Raw genomic sequence first — 20,216 nt, 5'->3', positions numbered from 1 at the left:
GCGCGCGATGTAACACCTCGCTTGAGTTCACCATAGAGAAGTGTGTGTGTGTGGTGGCGCGGGCACGGGGGGGGGGGGGGGGGCGTGTAACACCTCGCTTTGAGTTCACCATAGAGAAGTGTGTGTGTGTGTGTGCGCGCGCGCGTGTAACACCTCGCTTTGAGTTCACCATAGAGAAGTGTGTGTGTGTGCGCACGTGTAACACCTCGCTTTGAGTTCACCATAGAGAAGTGTGTGTGTGTGTGCGCGCGTGTAACACCTCGCTTTGAGTTCACCATAGAGAAGTGTGTGTGTGTGTATGTGTGCGCGTGTGTAACACCTCGCTTAAGCTGCCAAGGTCATGTCTAAGCAACACAGGAGATCAAGTAATCTGTGTCAGAACATGCGAGTAGATGGGAAGGGGACAGGAGAGTGGGGAGCTGGTGAGGAGTTGGCAAGACAGGTACGTGTGGCCTGACGGTCAAAGGCCTCTCTTAACCAGTACCGACCAAAAGGGCTTAAAAACCACCACCGTCTGTGATGCCTTGGATTCTGTGTAGGCCTCTGGTCTACGTGGGTAGAGCCCCTGCCCCTCCTCTAGTGAAAAAACATCTTTCAGAAGTTATATACCTTTTATATCCAGGAGCTCTTTATGAAAAGCAACAAGGAGGTGGTTTCTTTACACTGGTGTTCACCGTCTTAGCTTTTCCGCAAAGAAACACTGCTTGGATTATTTACCAATCTACTTTTACTGTTTACCTAATTCACTAGTTCAGTTTTTTACTTTTTATAATGTGTTAAAACATTTTCCCTATTTGTTTTTAATGTCTTAGGAATTGCTACTTTGAAATACTTTTAGATACCTATTCATATTAAGATTACTAATTGAAGTCCAACCATTATTTAATTTTTCCTATTTATACTAAGATGTAGCTGATATTAAAATCCACAAAATCCACTCATTGTCGGTGCGCTTAGATCCCATCTTAGGTTTCTCAATAGGTTTCACAGCCCCTGCATCAGTTTAGGGACCTCCCGCCGTCACGAGCCTTCTCATGTTTGCTGTAGTCAGATGCCGTCAGCTGTGCAGCCCCCAACAGCCCCGCCAAGGGACTCCGGGCTGGACAGGTTCCAGGGACGGACTGCCAGCCAGGGCCAGAGAGGGCAGAGGGAATAAACTACGCATGACTTTTCTTTCTTTCCTTTAATTTCGGGCCTTTGCTATGTAGCAGTATAGTCCGTTTGAAAAACGATGCTTGTCGGTGTAAAACCACCTGATTTAGTTATGACATATATGTACAGTATAGCTATTCTTCTGGGATTCTTTAGCTATACAGGTTATTTCAGAAGGACAAGAATAGTTCCCTGTGCTGACCTTCAGGTCCTCGATCCTGGATTATCTATCAGAAATGCAGATTTCTCCGTATCTGTTAATCTTCAACTTTGAATTCCTATTGGCCACTCAAGGTGCCCTTTTGAAACTCTGTGTTAGAAAGCTGGGAGTTTCTGTTTGCTAGTCATTCTGATCTCTTTCCATTTTGCTAGAATGGAAATTGTATGCTCTGTCTGGCTGACCTGACATACCATGTGATCCTTCCAGGTCCAGCCCTGTGGCTACCGGTGGCATAATCAAATAAGCTCAGTGGTGGTTTTTCATGGCTCAGTGATCAGTCGGCCCATCCTCTAGGGGGACCATGTGTGGTTTACGCATCCATCAGTTACGCATCCATCGGTTACGCATCCACCGTCTCCATGGAGACGGGTACCTGTCTTGAGTGTTGTGAGTAGTGCCGTGGTGAATACTGGGGCGCCTCTGTCGAGTTCAAACTGGACAGTTTTCTCGGGATCCAGGCCCAGGTGTGGGCATGTCAGATCCCAGGTATAGCTCGTTTCAATAGGTTGTTTCCCCCCCGACCCCTTCTTCCTTGCAGGGTTGTGGGGAGCCTGTCCCTTGGACGGGCTCTGGCCAGTATACATTCCCAGTGACGGCCTCGGGGGCAGGTGGCCGTGCCTCCGGCCCCATCCTGCGTGCATGGCTCTCGTAGACTTGTGAGGCTGGGCCGTGGGGACTGGTGGGATTTGGCTTCTTGCTGTCGTTTTGACTGGCACACCTGCCGTCATGAAGGGTGCCAAGCTGCTTTCCCTGTACCGGAGGTGTAAGGCTTTTTTCCCCCCGTTTTCCCTCCCTCCAAGAGTGGCGTGAGGGAACCAGCCCTGTGGCCCGGGGCTTCCTGAAAGCGGGACCCGCCCCCTGCCCCCTACTGGCCTTATGAATGCGGGGTGCCAGGAAGCGCAGGTGGTCCAGCTGTAGCTCCAGAAGTGTCCACAGGATGGCAGCACCTTCCCTTGCCCGCCTCGGGTGCCCTGGGCAAAGCGGTTTCTCAGGGCAGGTGGGCTTCCAGAGCTGTGCCTTCCAGCAGGGTGTGCCTGAGCTAACACCCCCGGGCGGGCGTGCATCTCCCGGCTTCTTCCCCGACAAGCCCCGTCCTCCAGACTCATCCCAGGTGGGCTGAGGAGGGAGGCTGCAGTGGGGAACCCCAGCCCCCGGATGCAGGAGGCCACGTGAGTCCTCGAGGCCTTGACACGCAGCTCGGGACTCTGGTGCCAGGCAGAGGCAAGCAGGCAGTAGAGGCTTCCTCCCGGGCTGTCGGGTGGTGCGGACCCCCGCCCGAGGGTGGGCTTCACGGCCTGAGTCAGGGAGGTCAGAGGGACAAAAGGAGGCATGGTTTTCTTCCCCCTTCGTTGAACGCTATGCCGACGCTCCGCTGGAGTGCAGCTCGATCGGCAGTGTGCCTGTGGTCGGTGCACAGCCGCCGGATCCAGGCAGGCACTTGCACGCAGGCGGTCTAGTCTATCTGTCTACTTTATGGGTGGGTTTGAGCCAGGGCAGCGTGCCGAGCCATCAAGAGGAAGGAGGTCATTTTTGCGCAGTAACGGTTGCAGATTTCTGTGTCTAGGTTAGATGAAGGCAGGCAGGCAGGCAACGCACACATGCGCTTCTTCACATCTCTATTTCATCCCTTTCAGAGTCCTGTGCGGTCTGCGGCTCGCGCGAACCCTTGGGTGGGGGTGCGGAGCAGAGGGGACGAGAGCCTCCAAGGATCAGATCAGTGCTTCACCCCCTCCTCCTGAGGCAGTAAAGGTATCAGGGACTGAGAAGCCGAGGCCTGCAGGAGAGACGGCCAGCCCCACTCCGGGGCCAGAGCAGCTGGGCTCAGGGCTCAGGCTCCCCGTCTCAGAGTCTGTACACTGAGCCCCCCCGGCCGTGGAGACAAACCTGGCCTTTCCTGGAGAGGGTCGGACACCAGCCTTCCTCACTTCCTTCCCTTCGTGTGAGATGAACCCGCTCGCCATGTCCGCGGGGTCAGCACATCGCCGAGTTCAGGCCTGGACTGTCCCCTTAGGTCCTCGGTTCACGGGAGGGTGGACTGAGGTCAGAGGGCTGCCCCGCACTGTGGGCGTTTCCTGCGGCGGCCTGGCTTCTGCAGCTTGGCGTCTGTGGCCCCACCTGTATTTCTGGAATCCGCTGCAGCTCCTGGGCACGCCCTGAAAGGCTGGCTCAGTTCTAGGTCGCACCTAATGCCCTGAGGCAGCCGTCAGGAACCCTTCTCTTTTGGAAAAGCCCTGGATACTTCTCTGTGGCCGGCGCTTACTTGACACCCCCGCCCCCCTCTCAGCTTTCATTTACACAAGCTCCTCTCGAGACTGGATTGTCAAACAGCAGCAGGCTGGAAGCCGGAGACCGTCTCTCATTCTGGTGGCGCAGGAGTGTGTGTGTGAAGGCATGTGTTGCCCCGCGACGTTTCTCACGCCTGCGCGCCCCCTCCTCCCATCCTCCCCTCGGGCTTTTAATCCTGGGTCCAGAGCAGCACCCTCTGTGTGGGCTCCGACGCCGTTTCTGCGGCCTTTCCTCTGCTCCCCAGCCCCTCCTTTCTGCCTCTCGGTGCCGCTTCGCATGTTTCTAGCCTCCACGCTCTGGATCCTTACTGTTACCCTCTTATCCGAGGTTGCCTTTCGGGGAGGAACCGGTTGGTCTCCCAGCTCCCCAGTTCACTCTGCAGCCATGCCGCTGCGGCAGTGTGGCCCATCCACTCGTCTCCTCTCGACCCCGAGGCTTCCACGGCCAGTATTTTTGCTTTGGTCTCAACTTCTGCCGCACAGCGCTCACATCTTCACCTGGTGTTGCTAAATGACTGTGATCCTGATCTTACCTCCTTGTCTTGCCCCTTTGAGCCACCTGGCTCCACGTGTGGCCTTTCCCATGACAAAGCACTGCTCACTCCAGCTGGCAGTCGGGCCTCCACCACTCCCGTCAGGCCCAGGCCAGCGGAGAGCCCCAGGCCCCCAGACGAAGTTGCGGCCACTGTCTGCACCCGCCAGGCGACTGTCCGCTTCCCACCCTGGGTCAGGAGCACAGGCAGGACCCCTGGTGTCAGGTCATCACCCACGCACCAGCCCTGGGGTAAGGCTGAGCAGGGGGCTTGCCGTTTCCCTGGTGCAGACAGGCCAGTGCACCCGGGCCCGCCACCGAGAGCACAGTTGGACGCTGGACGCGATGCCCCCCGCGAGGCGCTCGCTGGCCCCCGCCCGCGTGTGTGGCTCACAGCCATGCTGAGGCCTCTCGAGACTAGACCGCAGGCCCAGCCCGCGGCTCCCGCTGCGGTCCACTCATCTCCAGTGTGGATGGCGGGGCTGTGTCTCTTGCTTTGGGCGGGCTCCAGACTGCTCCTGGGAACCTGAGGGTGTGGCTGCCTCCCAGAGGTCCCCTCGCTGACACCCACTAGCTGCAGAGGCGCCCTGTATGGGGCATGACCGGCGTCTCCTTCTCCAGAGAAACATCTCGGCGGCCTCCCGGGTCGGCAGGAAGCCTCCCAGCTCTGCAGCGAGGGTGATGCGGGTCTCGGCCCCGAGCACGTGCACCGTGCATAACTACAGTATCCAGACCCTGAACTCCGTGGAGCTGGCCAAGAAGGAGCTGTATCGGGAGATGGCCAAGGTGAGTGACGGTGCAGGGCCCAGAGCAGCCCAGCGTGCCCACTGCGGGCAGCGCGGGGTGGTGGGAGACCCCGTGGCCGGCATGGTGCAGGGGGAGCGGCTGTGTTCCCACTAAATGTGAACCCTCCACCTACAGCGGGAGCTGGGGCCCCGTGCCTTCCCAGCCGCGTGTGGCTGTGAATGGCCACGGGCCCCTGGCCTTGCCTGGGCCGAGGCTTCCCTCTAGCACTGGCTGCTTCAGGAGCAGCCTCTGACCCAGGGGACAGGGCCCTACCGCCTGGCCCACTCCGGGGCACAACGCCTGCCCATCTGCGCTCGCTCACAGGAGCCGGGCAGGAGGTTCACGTATTCGCAGAAGTACCTGTCCGCCACAGTGGGGCCTCTGGACCCGGAGGAGGAGGAGAGGAGGGCCCGCAGGGAGTCCCGCCAGGCCTGGCGCACGCCCAGTGGCTTCCAGACGGCGGGTCTCCACACCATGGGCACGACCCAGCCCCTGGGGCTGCCGCCCATCAGCGCTGCCACGGAGGTGGGTGGCAAGAGTGGGGCTCGGGCGGGGGTCCGCGGGGCCTCCCCTGACCTGCTGCTTCCCGACACAGGAGTGGAGGGAGAAGGCCCTGTTCGCCAACCTGCTAGAGCCGGTGCTGCAGCGGGAGAGGTGGGGCTGGGACCTGCGCCACCAGGACTTCAACCTGTACGCACGGCCGCCGGCGTTCCTGGAGCTTCCACCCGCGCCCAAGCCCGGGGCAGGTGAGAGCAGGGCCTCGGCCCAGCCAGGGCCGGCAGACCACAGGCCGGGCTCTGGGTGGTACACCGCGCTCTGCTCTGCGTCTGCCTTCTCAGCAATGAGAGGACACGACTGCCTCCAGAGGCTCCCCGGGGCCCTCTCGGACCCAGCCACTCATCCCTCCAAGAGGAAGGGCCACGACGACCCCTCTGCGTCCTCGTTACCCCCTTGTACCTGAGGAGGGACCACAAGCATTTATAGGCTGAGGGAGAGCCAAAAACGTGTGACTTAACAAAGCCAGAACCTTTGTTCAGGGAGAGAGCTGACTGTCTGGCGACCAGGAGGCTGGGTCACTTGGGTCTCCTCTGTTCCTGCGCTCCCACGGGCAGCTGGCGATGGAGCCTGCCACCAGGAGCGCGTGCTGACACGCCGTGGGGGCCGGCACCCCCCAGGCTCTGGGCTTCGGAAGACCCCCGCTCCCTGTCGGGGGTCCCTGGCCCAGGGTCACGTGGGTGGCCCAGCCTGGGAAGGCCCGCCTCAGCTCTCTGTCCCCTCGGGGACGAGGTCCCCAGGTGCACGGGCAGGAGCGTGCTCCCCCTACCCCCATGCAGTGAGAACAGCCCCGCAAGGGATGGGGACACTGCAGGGACGGAGCGGGCCCTGGGCCGGCTCCCGTGCAGCCGGGCCCCTCCTGACGGCTCCACGCAGGAGACACAAGCTCTCCATCCTGGGCAGAGCGCCTCCTCGCCCGCAAATCACTCACAGCTTTGGAAACGACTTCCACATGAAGCCCCAGGTCGGACCTTTGGGAGAGAGGCTGTCAGGGTTCTGGGCGCTCGCTCGGCCCCACCTGAGCAGGAAAGCCTGGACGCCTCAAGGCAATGTGGAGGGTGAGCTTTCTGGACAAACCACCCAGGGGCGAGACCAGAGCCTGAAGCCTGCCAGGTGAGCGTGCGGAACAAGGATGTCAGCAAGGAGGAGACGGGGGCCCGGACCCAGGCCAGCTCGAGCCGGGGGAGACGGTGCTGTGCTCAAGGAGAGGCCGAGGAGCCCCAGGACAGCCCTGCTGTCACCCAAGCAAGCCCAGCGCCGAGGCGCACAGCCCTCATGCTGGGGACCAAGGGCCCTGGAAACCAGCCCCAGACGGCAGGCCTGAGGATCAAGCTCTGTCCACTCAAGGCTGGCTCAGAGGAGACGTGTGTCTAGACTGCCCACACTCGAAGGGCAGACAAGCTGTGCTGAACGCTTCCTGGTGCATGTTCTAAGCGCCTTTCGTTCCAAATTAAAACAAACGACACGTATGCAGTTTTCGAGCTGTTTCTTGGAGAACATGCAGCCTCACAGATGTATGCACCGTGCTGGGACATGTGCCCACCAGCCTCCTCCGAGTGCCCCCTGAGCCGGTGAGTCTCAGCAGCTCCGTGCTCACCCCACGTCCACTCACAGGCCGAGATCGCGTCTAGCAGCGGTGCCCAGAGGTCGGGGGCCCAGGAAAGGCCCGTCGGGTGAAGAAGAGAAATGGTCAGTTTGTAATAAACCAAGTTCTGTACCTTCGGGCCGCTGTGGGTGTGTCTGGGGCGGCGGCCCTGAGGACACGGGCCCTCTTCAGGACGCCCGGTCTAGGGGGTGGGTGCAGATGTAGGCCCGCTTCTCGAGGATCTGCTGGGACACCTTCTTGACCAGCTCATCCAGGTTTTCTGGAGAATCTACGCAGGAGACAGGAGGAACGCTGCTGGAGCGCTCTCTCCGACAAGGGCAGCTCGCCCTGGGGAGGGGCCCTGAAGGCAGCAGCGCCGTGTGGGGAGGGGCCCCGGGGGCTCAGGCCTCTCCCCACGGTGCACGCGACCTCGGCGTCCGTGCCCACGGGCCTGGCGCGCGTGTCGTCCCCTCTGCTGCCCAGCAGACGCCGGGTCCCCCACCCCCCAAGCCTAGCACCCACTCACGTTTGTCTAGCTGAGACAGGGTGAAGAGATTCTGGTGATAAGCTTCTGAGCAGAACATGTTTGCCAACAGAACCTGCCAGAACCAACGTGCCCGAGGATGACTGCCGGGGGCCCTGCTTAGCACAGCCCCACCCTGGAGCCCGACCTCCGCACTCCCAAGAGCCCTGTCTGTCTACCCAGGCGGGCACCTTGCCGGGTCAGGCGGCCGGGCTCGGAAGCCGTGGCTTTAGGTTCTAATGAGCCCTACCCCCGGGAGGTGACTCAACATCTCCTCAGCACAGGGGCGTCCCGACCCGGAAGCCGTGGGCCAGAGCGTGTCCAGATGCGTGCAGACACAGAGGACGCCTGGGCCCGGGACCCCGACCGTTACCCCCTCTTCTCTCCAGCAGGAAGGCGGAAGGCAGCAGCCTCGCGTCCTGAGCAGCACAGACCGTCCGCTGGAGCGGAGAGTGCCGGCCCCTGCCACGGCCACAACTTGGCAACGCTGCCAACCTCGCCAACCTCCCCCAGCTCCAGGTCATCGGGAGGGCACCGCACGCTCACCTCGCCGGGACACGGGCTTGCACCCCCCCAACCCACAGGCCTCAGTAAAGCGCAGTGAGAGGAAGCCGCAGCACTGTCGTGGGCCCAGGCGGGGGGCTCACCTCGTGGTCGTGGTCCCGCAGCCCCAGGCGGATGGAGCGGCTGGCCCGGGACAGCACGGCCGTCATCGCGTACAGGTTGATGAGCACGTTGGCAACTCGCTTCAAGACCAGCTGCTCCTCCACGATGGTCTGGGAACACAGGCGGGGGAGACGTGGCCCTTGGGACCCCTGCCCCACAGTCCTCAGCAGGGCCCACCTCTGCGCCTCACTCTACGCCCCAAGTGTGGGCGGAGACACGTCCCAGAACCTGGCTGAGGCCAGAGCCCGGAGCTCCAACACTCCAGCCACAGATCAGCTCTCAAGACCCAGGGCCACGTGGGGCTGCCCCTCCCGGCCTCAGGGGGCCTCTCGCCAACTGGAAGGTGCCCACGGAAGGGTTCCTCCACGCCTGCCTCTGGTGAGCTGAGTGGCCCACAGGGCAGGCAGCCACAGCCAGCCGCACTCTGCACCCCAGCCCTCCAAGGTGACCAGGCCTGGGCCCTGGGGTGGACACCCGCTGGACCGCTGGCTCCGATGCTCGCCTGCCAGCCTCCCAGCCCCATGCACCTTGCCGAAGCGCAGCAGCAGGCTCTCCACAGAGCGGCCGAAGTAGTACACGTTTTCCTCGAGCTTGTGGGCACCGTCCTGCCGGGCCAGGGGAGGGCTTAGCTTGGCAATGCCCACTGTGGTGCCCAGGCCCTCCCCCCACCGCGACGGTGCAGACGGCCGCCTGGGGTCCCGTGGACCGACTGGTCCTCCCCAGTGCCCCGGCCACACTCTTTCTGGGACAGACATACTGATGGGGGGCCGGCTCCCCGCTGGGCCCACTCACCGCAAGGCTGGGGTGCACAACTCCAAGCTTCCCAGTCAGTCCCAAGTCCACGGTGCGGCCCAGGGAGTCCCGAAGCCTCTGGCCGACGGTCTCCATGATGGTGGTCACGTTGCCCCGTTTGAGCTCCCTGCAGAGAGCACAGGCGCTGTGAGCTGGGCCCCCAAGACCAGCTCCCGTTGCCCCCGGCTTCAGGGCACCCATGGCGGCTCCAGCTTATGTCCGCGCCCTGCCCCTCCCCTGGCCCGCCTGTCGGGAGCAGCCAGAGATGCCAGGGTGACTGTCTTGAGGGTTACCTCATCGCCCTGGTTGTAAAAGCCGTGGGGGTGGACGACAGGGTGACCTCGGGGTAGGACCCTGGCAGCTTCCTGGGCAGCCGTCCCCCAATCCCCGCCCCCCCCGCAGCCCAGGAGTCAGCTGAGCCCCACCAGGCTGTAGCCCCATCCTGGGAAGGGGCGGTCCCCTCCTCCAGCTGCTCCAGCACAGGCATCTGCTGGGCAGGGGGTCCCGGGGGGCAGGTGGTGGGCGCAGCACCTACTTGACCCTTGCAGTCAGGATGCGGCCGGCGTGCTGCAGGCCTGTCAGGGCGATGTACATGCGGAGGATCTCATTGGTTCCCTGGGGCCGACGACATCCAGGTCAGAGGCCATTCCCAGGGGCCAGCTAGGCCATGCTGCTGCCTGCTAACCCTCGGGAAGCAGCTGGGAGCAGGGCTATCACAGGGGCCCAGGGGGCAGGCAGGCTCCTGCCCCCCTGGGGGCCCTGCCCCACTCCATGACTAGCTCCCCGGGGGCCCTGCCCCACGAATGACCACCCTGCAGGAGTCACTCCTTTCCCCAACTCTGTCTCTTTAAGGGAGAGGCAGCTTGCCCCTGGTGGCAAGGGATGCTTGACCCAGGACACAGCAAGCGGTCGGCGGCCACTCTGGTCCAGGCCTAGCTCCTCTGGGAAGGAGATGGCTGTTCCCTGGCAGCGGGTGTCAACGCCCACAGGGCCCCACCCCCAGCAACCTGAGTCGTGGGTCCTCGGGAAGGCAGACTCGGCGGCGGCTTGCCCGTCGCGCTTGGTGGCACGTGGGTCAGAGGGGCAGGGCTGGACTGAGGCCACACCACCAGGCTGTCCCCAGGAGAGGCTCCTCTGGGAGAGGAGGCAGGCGCAAAGCGGCCTCCAGGCTGACCTGAGCCCATCCCGGGCAGTCTGGGCTTCACACTGAGGGCCCTGCGCCCCCGCTGACCACCCCGCCGGCCATGGAGGACCGTCACGTCCAGGCAGAGGAGGGGCCTCGGGAGAGCAGTCCTGGGCAGCCTGTGAGCTCACGGCAGCAAATTCCCTGGGCGCGCCCTCAGGGGGACCCGGGGAGCTGCAGACCCCCTCGCCCTCTGCAGAGGGGCGTGCAGGCAGGTGGGAGAGGCCTGCGCCAGCGGGCCAAGCGGGCTCACCTCGAAGATGAGCAGGATGCGGCTGTCGCGCACGAAGCGCTCATATGGGTGGTCCCTGACGTAGCCTGAGCCGCCGAGCACCTGCAGCGCCTCGCTCACGCACGTCCAGGCGCCCTCGGAGCTGAACACCTGCCGCGGATGCGGGCCACGGTCAGCACAGGCCGCCGGCGGAGCCGCATGGGGAGGCCTAGGCGGAGAGCTGCGCTTCGGGACAGGGCCACCCCGGCCCAGGGAGGGGCCCTGCCTGTCATCTCACTGGTGGCCCCGAACTGACTTCTGCCACCCAAGACGAAACCACAGGACACGCTGGTAGTTGCCTTGGCCAAATACTCATGAAAGGCAATTTTGACACCGAAACGTAGAAAGGCCATAAGCTAGAACAAGGCAGACCTTCCACCATGATCAGCGGTCAGCTGGTGACAGCCTGGCACAAAGCCCACCAGGAGCCCAGGGGGGCTCTGTGCCTCTGCCGCTCTGCTCCCAGCGGCGTCCCGGGGCGGCTGGCGTGGCTGCCGCGTCAACACGCAGGCAGCGGCTGAGTGACGGGGAGGATGGCTGGACTGCTGTCCAGTACCTTCACCATGGCAGTCTCGATGGAGCAGTCGGGGAAGCCAGGCGCGTCCAGCATCGCCGCCGTGAGGTAGGCCATGCTTTCCATCACGTAGGCCTTCTGCGCCATCAGGGCAAACTTCTCCTGGAGTGTTCAAAAGAACAGTCAAGACCTGCTGCACAGAGACCCAGGCCTGCCAAGCCGCAGAGCGAGCCCGGGGCCAGGAGCGCCAAGCCGGGGGCAAGCTCGTCTTCGCCCCAAAGCCCCGCTGGGAGGGCAGGCTCTCAGTGCCCGCGTGGGGGACTGCCCGCCCAGCCCTCGCCCCTCCGCACCTGAATCAGGCCGAACTCACTGAGGCTCCTGTTGAACTGTTTCCTGGTGCAGGCGTACTCGGCGGTCATTCCTGAGCGAGAGTGGAGGCATCAAAAACAATTTCCCACCGTCCTGAAATGCTTTCCTGAGTCATCACCCATGCGCGCTCAGACGGGAACCACGAGAGGCGGGTCCCCTGAGACTGAACACCCTGGATGTCACAGTCCCGCCTTCCGGCGTCTACAGGGAGCCGTGCCCATCCCCTCTTAGCGGTGCCCGGGGTAGGGGACAGAGGGGCGCTAGGCCGGGGCTGCGCGCAGGGGCTCACACCCAGGAGGGCAGCCCGTGGCCCGGGTGTGCCTTGGGGTCCCAGGCCAGCTCTGAAGGCACAGAGCACCCACAGCTCCCCTCCCACCACTCCGCAGACGGGCTGCCATGCTCCCGGATCCCAGGGGCTCCCACACGGGCTGCCACGCTCCCGGATCCCAGGGGCTCCATGGCTTCTGAGCGTGAGAGCGAAGCTCTCGTCCTGAGAAGCTTTCCAGACAAGGCAGCAGAGTCCAAACGGGCTCAGGGCCATGGTGGCAGCTCAGCTCAGGGAGATGGGCCCCGAGCGTGCAGGCTGACGGGGGCAAGGCCTCGGGCAAATCACTGCCCCCTGGGAGCCTGGGTCTCCTCTTCCGTAAACCAGCCCTGCCCTGAGCTCCAAAGCATGCCCCCGAGTGCCCCGCCCTGAGCAGCCCCTGGCATGCTTGCGCCTCAGCTTCAGCCACTTCCCTCCGGCAAAGTGAAGCCAGCAGAGATGTTTCATGCCCCCCAGATCCTAGTGGACTGTTTTAACTTCACTGGCAAAGGGAAGGAGGTCTGGGTTTCAGGGACCATACTAGAAAAAAGGAACCATCCAGAGGCCGGGAGACCGGGGTCCCCAACCTGACCTCACCGCCCGCCCCCCCCCATAAGACAGCTGTGGAGCACCACACCCCCCACCATGCAGACAGGCGTGGAGCACCACCCCCACCGTGCGGACCCCCGTGGAGCACCATGGCCAGGCCTGCGGGTGTCCAGCTTGCGTTCGCTCGTTCGCTCAGCAGCCCTCACCTCCCCCAGAACGTGCCACCCCATCCCATGTGTGCTGGGACCTGAACCCTGGCCCCGCAGGCCTGCCTCTGTGCACCCTTCCTTCTGGATCAAGCCCGGACCCCAGGCTTGAACGGGACGGGCTGTCAGGGGCCGGCTCAGCAGCGGCCCGCCCTGTCACCCGGGGGCATGGGGAGCCAGGATGGGGCCAGGTGTCCCCACTCACCCACCGATCAGCTTCTTGAGCATCCCGGCCACTGTGCTGCCCATGCTGAAGCGCCCGCTGTTGAGGATGTTCATGGCCACCTGCAGGGAGAGGGGGTCCAGCGCGGGTCAGCCTGGGGGCCTGGCTGGGGAGACTGAGGGCCCTGGGGGCACAGCACGCGAGAGCCTCGTCCACTTCGGCCAGAGGCTTTCTTGACCACAGGAGTGCCCGGAGGAGACAAGCGCCCTGGGCCGGGAAGCACAGGCCCCACCCCTCAAGACCAGGCTGTCGTCACTGCGATGCTCACAGCCATCCGTGCAGTCAGCCCAGAAAGGAAGGGGACGCCCTCCGTGCCTCAGGGCAAAGGGAGCCGGGGCTGAGACGAGCTGGGCGTCTGCCTCCAGCGCCTCACTTTCCTGGCGCGCCTCAGCGTCAGGGCCCCTTTAAGGGGTGAAGAGCCTGAGGTTCCGAGTGGTGAGCCCGTGGCGGTGCCAGCCCCTGCCTGGTGTGCAGGGCCCACCCTTCCACCACGGAAGTGCTCCCTGCCTCCAGTTCCCACGGTGACCTCCGTCCTCTTCTGACCCCAACTCCCGACCTACAGCGAGGGGCGAGTGGACACACTGCTACCCAGGCACCAGAGGCCGGGTCCGGGGAGGCGCCCCCTGCAGGCCCCAAGGGGCACAGACACTGCAGCCCCGGGCAGCAGGCAGCGCGTGGTGGGCTGGGGACTAAAGGGGAGCACAGTGCAGTGGGGGGTGTCGGGAGGTGGGGAGGAGGGCGCCCAGACACCCAGTGGGTGCCGGCACGAAGCCCCAAGAGGGCCTGGGGCCTGCTTGCCTCTCTCAAGGCTGGGGGCCCCAGGCGGAGGCCTGGAGGCAGGGGCGGCAGCGTGTGACATGCCTTCGTGCAGATGCTCACCTAGGTGACTCAGATTAAGCAAACGTGCCTCTGAGTTTGAATGTATGATGAGTTGCTCAATACACTGAGTGGAGATTCAACACAGATCCTATGGGGTTGGGGGGACTGGAAGCATCTGCTCCAGTTACTGGGTGACAGACTGGGTCCTGGCAGGTGAGTCCACGGCAGCTGGCCTTGGGGTGGGCAGCCCGGCTAAGTCCCAGTGCACAGTGACACACAGGCCCTGGGCCCCGGAGTCATGACGTCAGCCCTCCTGTGTCTCGGGACGTGGGACTACGAGGGGAAGCGACTCCCCACCTGGGGTCCTGGAATCTTCCCACTGGGCTCCTGGAGGCCAGCTCACGATCGTGACCAAGCTCCCCTCATGGCCCCTTTGCAGTTTACCCTGAACTTCACTTACGACATCCTGGGGGATGATGGAAGCCTGGAGGGCTTGCCCGACCTGAAGGGGCTCCTGGGCCCAGGCATCCCTCCCTCCCGACCCGGATCCTGCGGCCTTGTCACCTTCCCATGGCGGGGCTGGCTCGCCTACAGCCCTGCTCCAGATCCCAGACACGCCATTCCTGCAGCACCCTGCCCCACAGGCCGGCTGCCTGCTCCCCCAGGAACCTCCGCTCCCCGGGCCTGTGGTCATCCCACCCTCCATCTCTGGAATCACCGCAAGCGCTTCGTGCTTTACAGTGTTGAGGCTGACTGGTGGATAACCCCACTCCTCACAAAGCAGGGCTTTCGAAATCTCTCTCCTTCTGTGTTAAAACCATCACTCTTCACCCAACACAGTGGAAAAGAAATCCTTTAAATGCTGCGCTGAGAAGGGCTGGGCAGAGACCTCATGGCAGCTCAACTGTCCAGCAGGCAACGTGGCAACACAGCCCAAGAACCTCAAACACTCAGGCCCCGACCTGGGGGACTCGGCATCAAACTCAGGAGGCAATGGGACAAGTGTGCAAGACGCGTGCAAGGACACAGGCCACACAGTGCGGCGCCAAGTAGGGAGGGCGAGAGACCGTGGGGGCCTGGGGCCGGCACTGATCTCAGCACACGTGGCAACGCCGTGCAGCTCGCAACCTCAGGAAGCCACACTCCCTCACGAGTGAAGACTATAGGGCTCGCTGGTGAGCAAGAAATGCCGCCATCATCTCTTACACGTGCACAAGTATTTCAGCGCTGTGAACTCAGGGATGTCAACAGTGGACGGCGTCTCCGGGACGGCCTTCAGGGAGCCTGGGCCCTCCCCGCGTGGCAGCCGCACAGGACGCCCCCCTGCACCCCCTCCCCCACTCTGCTCCACTCCCCGGGTGCTGAGGCCTGGCTGGTGCCCTCAGATGAGTCTCTTAACGTCTGTAAGGCCAGGGAAGTCCTGCTTTGACCCCTATGCACAGGCCAGGTGGCGGCAGCTTCCCCCAGGGTGAAGACACTTTACCCCAGGCCAGATTGAAAACTTACAACAGGACGAGCATACCAGCTGGCAAGATGTGGAAAACCTGGGGCCCTCAGGTCCACGCACTGCTGGTGGGAACGTGAAACGGCAGCCACCGTGCAGGAGCCCGGTGGGCCCTCAGAGCACTCGGCGTGCAGTCAGCCTGCGCCCCCGCGCTCCTCTAGCCGTGCCCCCAGCGGGACAGCAAGCAGTGTTCCCACACAAATGCACATGAGCGTTCTCGGCAGTGCGACTCAAATGGCTTGAAAACGAACCAACCCAGGCGTCCCCAGCTGATGACAGGTGAACACGATGTGGTCCGTTCACCCGACACCTCTGGGACTCGGCTACAGAGCGTGAGAGAATCCCGACGCAGACTGCACGCAACGGAACACCCCAGCAGGCAGGTCCACAGAAGCAGACGCTACAGCAGCGGCGGCCGGGGCTGGCGCCGGGAGGGGAAGGCGTGGCGCTGCTTCCTGGGGTGACGGCAACGTCCCGAAGTCAGACCCAGAGTGGGGCGCTGAGCCCAGTGACCATCCTGAAAACCACCACAGCGAGCATGCGGGAGACAGCAAATTCTGCCACGTGAATTACCTGTCAACGAAAAAATGAGACAATCTAACTCCAAGAGAAAAAGAATCAGGGCACACACTCAGGACCCCGCCCTGTGCACCCTGCCCTCCACGGGCTGCCCTCCCAGACCTGCAGGCAGGAACCCGGCCCGTCCCAGGGAGACGAGGCCTCCAGCCGGGCGGGGGACACCCGGAGCCCAGTTCTCTCCGCTCCATGGGCCTGGGCAGCAGGCAACGCACCTTAAAGCCGCCTCCGACTTCTCCGAGGACGTTCTCCACTGGCACCCTGGTGTTCTCAAAGTGGACCTCGCAGGCTGGAACACATTGGCCAGGAGCTCAGCTGCGGCCCCAGAGCTCGGCCCCCGGCCCGCATGCAGGCCACACGGCTCGCTCACTCGCTCAGAGCCCCCATGGCCTGAGCCGAGGCAGCTGAGAGGCTGAGCCCCTCGGCCTCTGAGGGACCCATGAGGACCGTGTGGCCGCTCTGGCCAGGCCAAGGGCCACGTCCAGGACACTGGCCTCAAGCGAACCAAGTGCCCACTGGGCTGCAGGCGGGCTTGGGCGAGGAGGAGGGAGTGAAGGAGGAGGGGGCCCCGGGGGGAAGACGGGGGTCTGAGGTACTGAGCCCCGTGACCAGGACCCCTCCAGCCCGGCCTCCCCTGAGGCTGGGCGTCCCACCGGGCAGCAGGAGCCTCACCTGGGAGTCACCACCGCCCTCCTCTCTCACAATTTCTCTCACATACACACGCATGTATGCACACACATCTCCTGCCACACATTCACACGCGCACACACATGCGTGGGCCGCACACTTCATCTCTCGCACACGCGCACAGCGCCACTCACTGTTGGAGCCTCGGATGCCCATCTTATCCTCGGGTTTCCCGTTGGTGACGCCACCAAAGTCTCTCTCTACTATGAACGCTGTGATCTTGTCCTTCACGGAGCCGTCGGAATCAACGACCTCCGTCTTCGCGAACACAGTAAAGACGCTGGCCAGTCCCCCATTGGTGATCCAGACCTGAGGAAAGAAAGCAGGGCTCCAGAGAAAGCAGACGACTCCAGGCCGCCTGTCGGCGCCGGCCGCCCATCACAGCGCACGACAGCAGAGCGAGGCTTTCCCTGGAGGGGCGTGGGTGTCTGGGTCTCTGTGTGAGTGTGTGCGGTGCGTGTGTGTGGCAGTTCTGGTTCTAGCACAGGACACCTTGGGGTGGGGAGGGAAGTAGAAGGAGGCGGTGGGGAAAGGGAGAGACTCCTTGATAAATGGCTCTGCATAGAACTTACTTGGATTTTGATTCAAGCAACTTGTTTGGGGGAAAAAAAAAAAACACCGAACAGGTATGAGACAATCAGAAAAACACGGGTGCTATGGAGACGGTAAGCAGTCATCGTGCTCAGCTGCCTCAGTCCTGTCTGGCTCCCTGTGACCCATGGAGTGCTGCCCGCCAGGCTCCTCTGTCCGTGGCATTCTCCAGGCAACAGTACTGGAGTGGAGTGCCTTGCCCTCCTCCGGGGGATCTTCCCCGACCAGGGACTGAATGCATGTTTCCTGTGGCCCCTGCACCATAGGCAGACTGTTTACCACTGAGCCACCGGGGACGCCCAGAAGCCATCATCACGTGTTCCGTGTCCAGCGGTGCTATGACCACCCTGCAGAGTCGCACCCAGCCCGCCCCAGCCACTACCCAGAGCTGCGGCACAACCGAGGCAGCGACGAAGGTAGGAGGCAGCTGCGGACGTTCCCAGCAGTACACGCGTGTGTGCTTCAATTCCGTGTAGTAGAGAAAATTAGAAGACAGACCCATGAGTACAGCTCAGCAAGGTGGGTGGCCCTCCAGAAGCCCGCAGACTCTGAGGCTGGGACGCCTGGGTACCTATCCTGCCTCGAGGCGGACGGGACAGGGGTGGGTCAGGGAGCCTCTCTGAGCCCACTTCTTCTTCCAACAAAGGAAGACGGTCAAAGGGTGGTGTGTCCGCCCCGACGACCCCTGGAGCTTGGGACGTGGCCAGTGAGTGCGCTGAAGGTCCGGCCACGGAGGCCACACAGCCGTACCTTGGAGCCGTTGAGGACGTAGTGCCTCTTATCTGCGCTTAGCGTGGCCCTGGTCCGGATGGAGGCGGCATCACTCCCACTGCGGTGACAGACACAGGTGGTTGGGAACAGACAAGCATCCTCAGGGCCCCCAGAGGAAGTTTCAGAGTGGAACAGAGGAGCTGACAAGCTCTTAAAGGGCCAGGTAATAAATGCAGTCGGCTTCGCAGGCTCAGACAATGTGTACACGAGCAGGAACATTCCAATAAAAGTTCATTTACAAAAACAGGTGGCAAGGTGGGTTTGGCCAATCCCACTTTATCACCTCGGGTGAAACTGTGTCTGTGAGGACATTTGGGAGGCCTAAGCAGAGACAGGCAGATTCACACAGTGCCAAGCTCTGAGATCGGCCTGCCGTCGGAAGCTCTGAGTCCACAGCAGCTGAGACTCCGGGCTGATGACTCCCCCTTGCTGAACCTCAGCCCACAGCCTGGACAGTGCGGATGACTCCACCCACCCCACACAGTCTGAAAGTCGCTGTGACTGTGACGCCTGAATGCTTTTTTAATATAAGGAGGGTGGTTGTTTAATCACTAAGTTGTGTCCGACTCTATTGGGACCCCGCGGACTATAGCCCCCAAGCTCCTCTGTGCCTGGGATTCTCCAGGCAAGAACACTGGAGTGGGTTGCCGTTTCCTTCTCCAGGGGATCTTCCTGACCCAGGGATGGAACTTGGGGCTCCCGCATTGGCAAGTGGGTTCTTTAGTGAGCACTGAGCCTCCGGAAAAGCCGATAAGGAGGGTTGCAAAGCATAAAACGGTTACAGAACAGGAGCTGACGGGCCTGTTCTAATCTGTCAGGGTCACCAGGGAGGAGAAGGGCGGTGAAGATGAGAGCAGGAAGCGGACAGGCAGAGAGGCTGCGGGGGGCCGTGGGGCTGACCTGGCTGGCTCCGTCAGGCAGAAGGCGGCCACGTGCTCCCCGGACGCCAGCCTGGGCAGGTACCTGGCCTTCTGCTCCTTGCTGCCGGCCAAGATGATCCCCTGCGACACACACGGCTTGTTCAGCGGCAGCAAGGGGAGCGGGCGCCACGGGCTCGCAGAACACGCTCCCTTCACACAAGGGGGCCGCCCGGAGCTGGCAGCCCCAAAAAATACATGGGGAGCTGCTGGGCGGCCAGAGAGCCCCCACACGGGGACAGGCCAGGCGGCCCGCCACAGCTTTGGGGCGGGACTCGGGCTCCCTGGCAGCTTCTGCACTGCTCAGCTGGGTGGCCGGAGCCCCCTCGTTCCCTGCGCCGAGCAAAACCACCCAAGGACCGAGCTGTGGGCCGGGGGCCTGCCCTGAGATGCTCCAAGTCCAGTGGAGGACAGGCACCAACTGCAAGGCGGATACGCCCAGGCCCCGAGGGAGCAAACCAGGGAGGGAGGGATCAGGCGCAGGCAGGCTCCAGGGAGGCTCTGACTCTGACTGGGGCCTGGAGGGATAGCGATGGGGAGGAGGCGGTTTCCCCAAAGGAAACCAAAGGAGCCAGCTGCCCCGTCCCCCCACGCGCCCCACTAACCCACACGCTGACCTTGAGGCCGATGGCCTGGTGAGCCGCCAGAGTCACAGCGATGGAGGCGTCCAGGCCGATGACCTCCCCCAACCGCGCGTACATGGTGTTGGAGAGGCCCAGGCCACCTAGGGCAGGAACAGAACAGCCTCGCTTACTCTCCAGCCCCAGATTCCCCCCAGAAAAGGCTCCGTGAAGTACAGCCCGCTCACCATTTTATAAGGAACACAACAGACAGCTACAAAGAAAACAAGCCACCCACTAACTTATCAGTCAGCGAATTTCTGACTACATCCTTCCAGACCTTTTCCAGCTTTATAACAAGCGCAGGCAGATGCGTGCTTTAATACAGAAGCAAAGTCCTTACAGACAGAAAGTCACTTGAGATGCTGTGAACACCTGTCACAGACCCCGGGTTCTGTGGGCGTGAACCGTGCTCCGCGGCCACCCCCAGGACCTCGCGGCGTCTGGGCAGGCCTCTGAGCCTGCGGGCGCTGCAGGGGTGCCCCGGGCCCTGCAGGGTGCTGAGCTGTATCCGTGGCCTCTGCCCACAAGATGCCCATAGTCCCCCCTGCCCCACAGGCCTGACAATAAAACACGTCTCCCAGTGTTGCCAGACGCCCCCTGGGAGGCACAGCACCGTTCAGAAGCGAAAGGACAAGCGCAGTAAAAACCAAACCCCACTGAACGTGTGTGTCCTGCGTCTCACCTTCACCTTCCAGAGGTGGTGGGCGGCCTCAAGTGCCTCTTGCAGATGAAGCAAGGGGTGGAGGGGGCTCTGGGCCCGCGCACAGCCCCAGGGCAGGGCGCCTTCAGGACGCCCTCTCCTCTGCAGCACGGGGAGGGCCAGGCCCCTGCAGGGGCACAGTGTCCCCCGGCTCAGGGGGCCCAGGGAAGCCAGCACCCTGCCGCAGTGCCCACCCCACCTGTCATTCAAGACACTTTGTTCCTACTTGTTTCATATACCGATGTCCATTTTGCTTCTTAAAAAAAAAGTGACACTTTTATTCAAGAGAGTGAAAGTTGCTCACTCGTGTCCA

General features: G+C 62.7%; 2 protein-coding genes across 4 annotated transcripts in view; one reads left to right on the top strand and one right to left on the bottom strand.

Annotated features, from left to right (window-relative positions):
* KIAA1257 (KIAA1257 ortholog) overlaps nucleotides 1–8,277 on the top strand; it is a 32,827-nt gene extending 24,550 nt beyond the window's left edge. The window contains exons 12-15 of one of the 2 annotated variants that reach the window (XM_018038240.1): nucleotides 4,811–4,975; nucleotides 5,300–5,500; nucleotides 5,571–5,721; nucleotides 8,028–8,277. In XM_018038240.1, coding sequence (XP_017893729.1) covers nucleotides 4,811–4,975; nucleotides 5,300–5,500; nucleotides 5,571–5,721; nucleotides 8,028–8,242 — 732 coding nt within the window. In that variant the 3' untranslated portion in view covers nucleotides 8,243–8,277. The remainder of the gene's footprint in view (nucleotides 1–4,810; nucleotides 4,976–5,299; nucleotides 5,501–5,570; nucleotides 5,722–8,027) is intronic. The other variant, XM_018038239.1, reaches the window with a different exon arrangement.
* Nucleotides 7,000–20,216, bottom strand: part of ACAD9 (acyl-CoA dehydrogenase family member 9) — a 39,143-nt gene continuing 25,926 nt past the window's right edge. Inside the window, exons 4-18 of one of the 2 annotated variants that reach the window (XM_018038241.1) lie at nucleotides 19,198–19,304; nucleotides 18,564–18,664; nucleotides 17,643–17,721; nucleotides 16,436–16,610; nucleotides 15,830–15,903; nucleotides 12,702–12,777; nucleotides 11,415–11,485; nucleotides 11,107–11,226; nucleotides 10,533–10,661; nucleotides 9,632–9,711; nucleotides 9,097–9,223; nucleotides 8,832–8,909; nucleotides 8,286–8,414; nucleotides 7,642–7,714; nucleotides 7,000–7,404 (exon numbers count right to left, since the gene is read on the bottom strand). In XM_018038241.1, coding sequence (XP_017893730.1) covers nucleotides 7,304–7,404; nucleotides 7,642–7,714; nucleotides 8,286–8,414; nucleotides 8,832–8,909; nucleotides 9,097–9,223; nucleotides 9,632–9,711; nucleotides 10,533–10,661; nucleotides 11,107–11,226; nucleotides 11,415–11,485; nucleotides 12,702–12,777; nucleotides 15,830–15,903; nucleotides 16,436–16,610; nucleotides 17,643–17,721; nucleotides 18,564–18,664; nucleotides 19,198–19,304 — 1,520 coding nt within the window. In that variant the 3' untranslated portion in view covers nucleotides 7,000–7,303. The remainder of the gene's footprint in view (nucleotides 7,405–7,641; nucleotides 7,715–8,285; nucleotides 8,415–8,831; nucleotides 8,910–9,096; nucleotides 9,224–9,631; nucleotides 9,712–10,532; nucleotides 10,662–11,106; nucleotides 11,227–11,414; nucleotides 11,486–12,701; nucleotides 12,778–15,829; nucleotides 15,904–16,435; nucleotides 16,611–17,642; nucleotides 17,722–18,563; nucleotides 18,665–19,197; nucleotides 19,305–20,216) is intronic. The other variant, XM_018038242.1, reaches the window with a different exon arrangement.

This window comes from Capra hircus, chromosome 22 (assembly GCF_001704415.2).
Source record: "Capra hircus breed San Clemente chromosome 22, ASM170441v1, whole genome shotgun sequence".
In the NCBI taxonomy this organism is placed as follows: domain Eukaryota; kingdom Metazoa; phylum Chordata; class Mammalia; order Artiodactyla; family Bovidae; genus Capra; species Capra hircus.
This window is presented reverse-complemented; position numbering and strand designations above follow the sequence as displayed.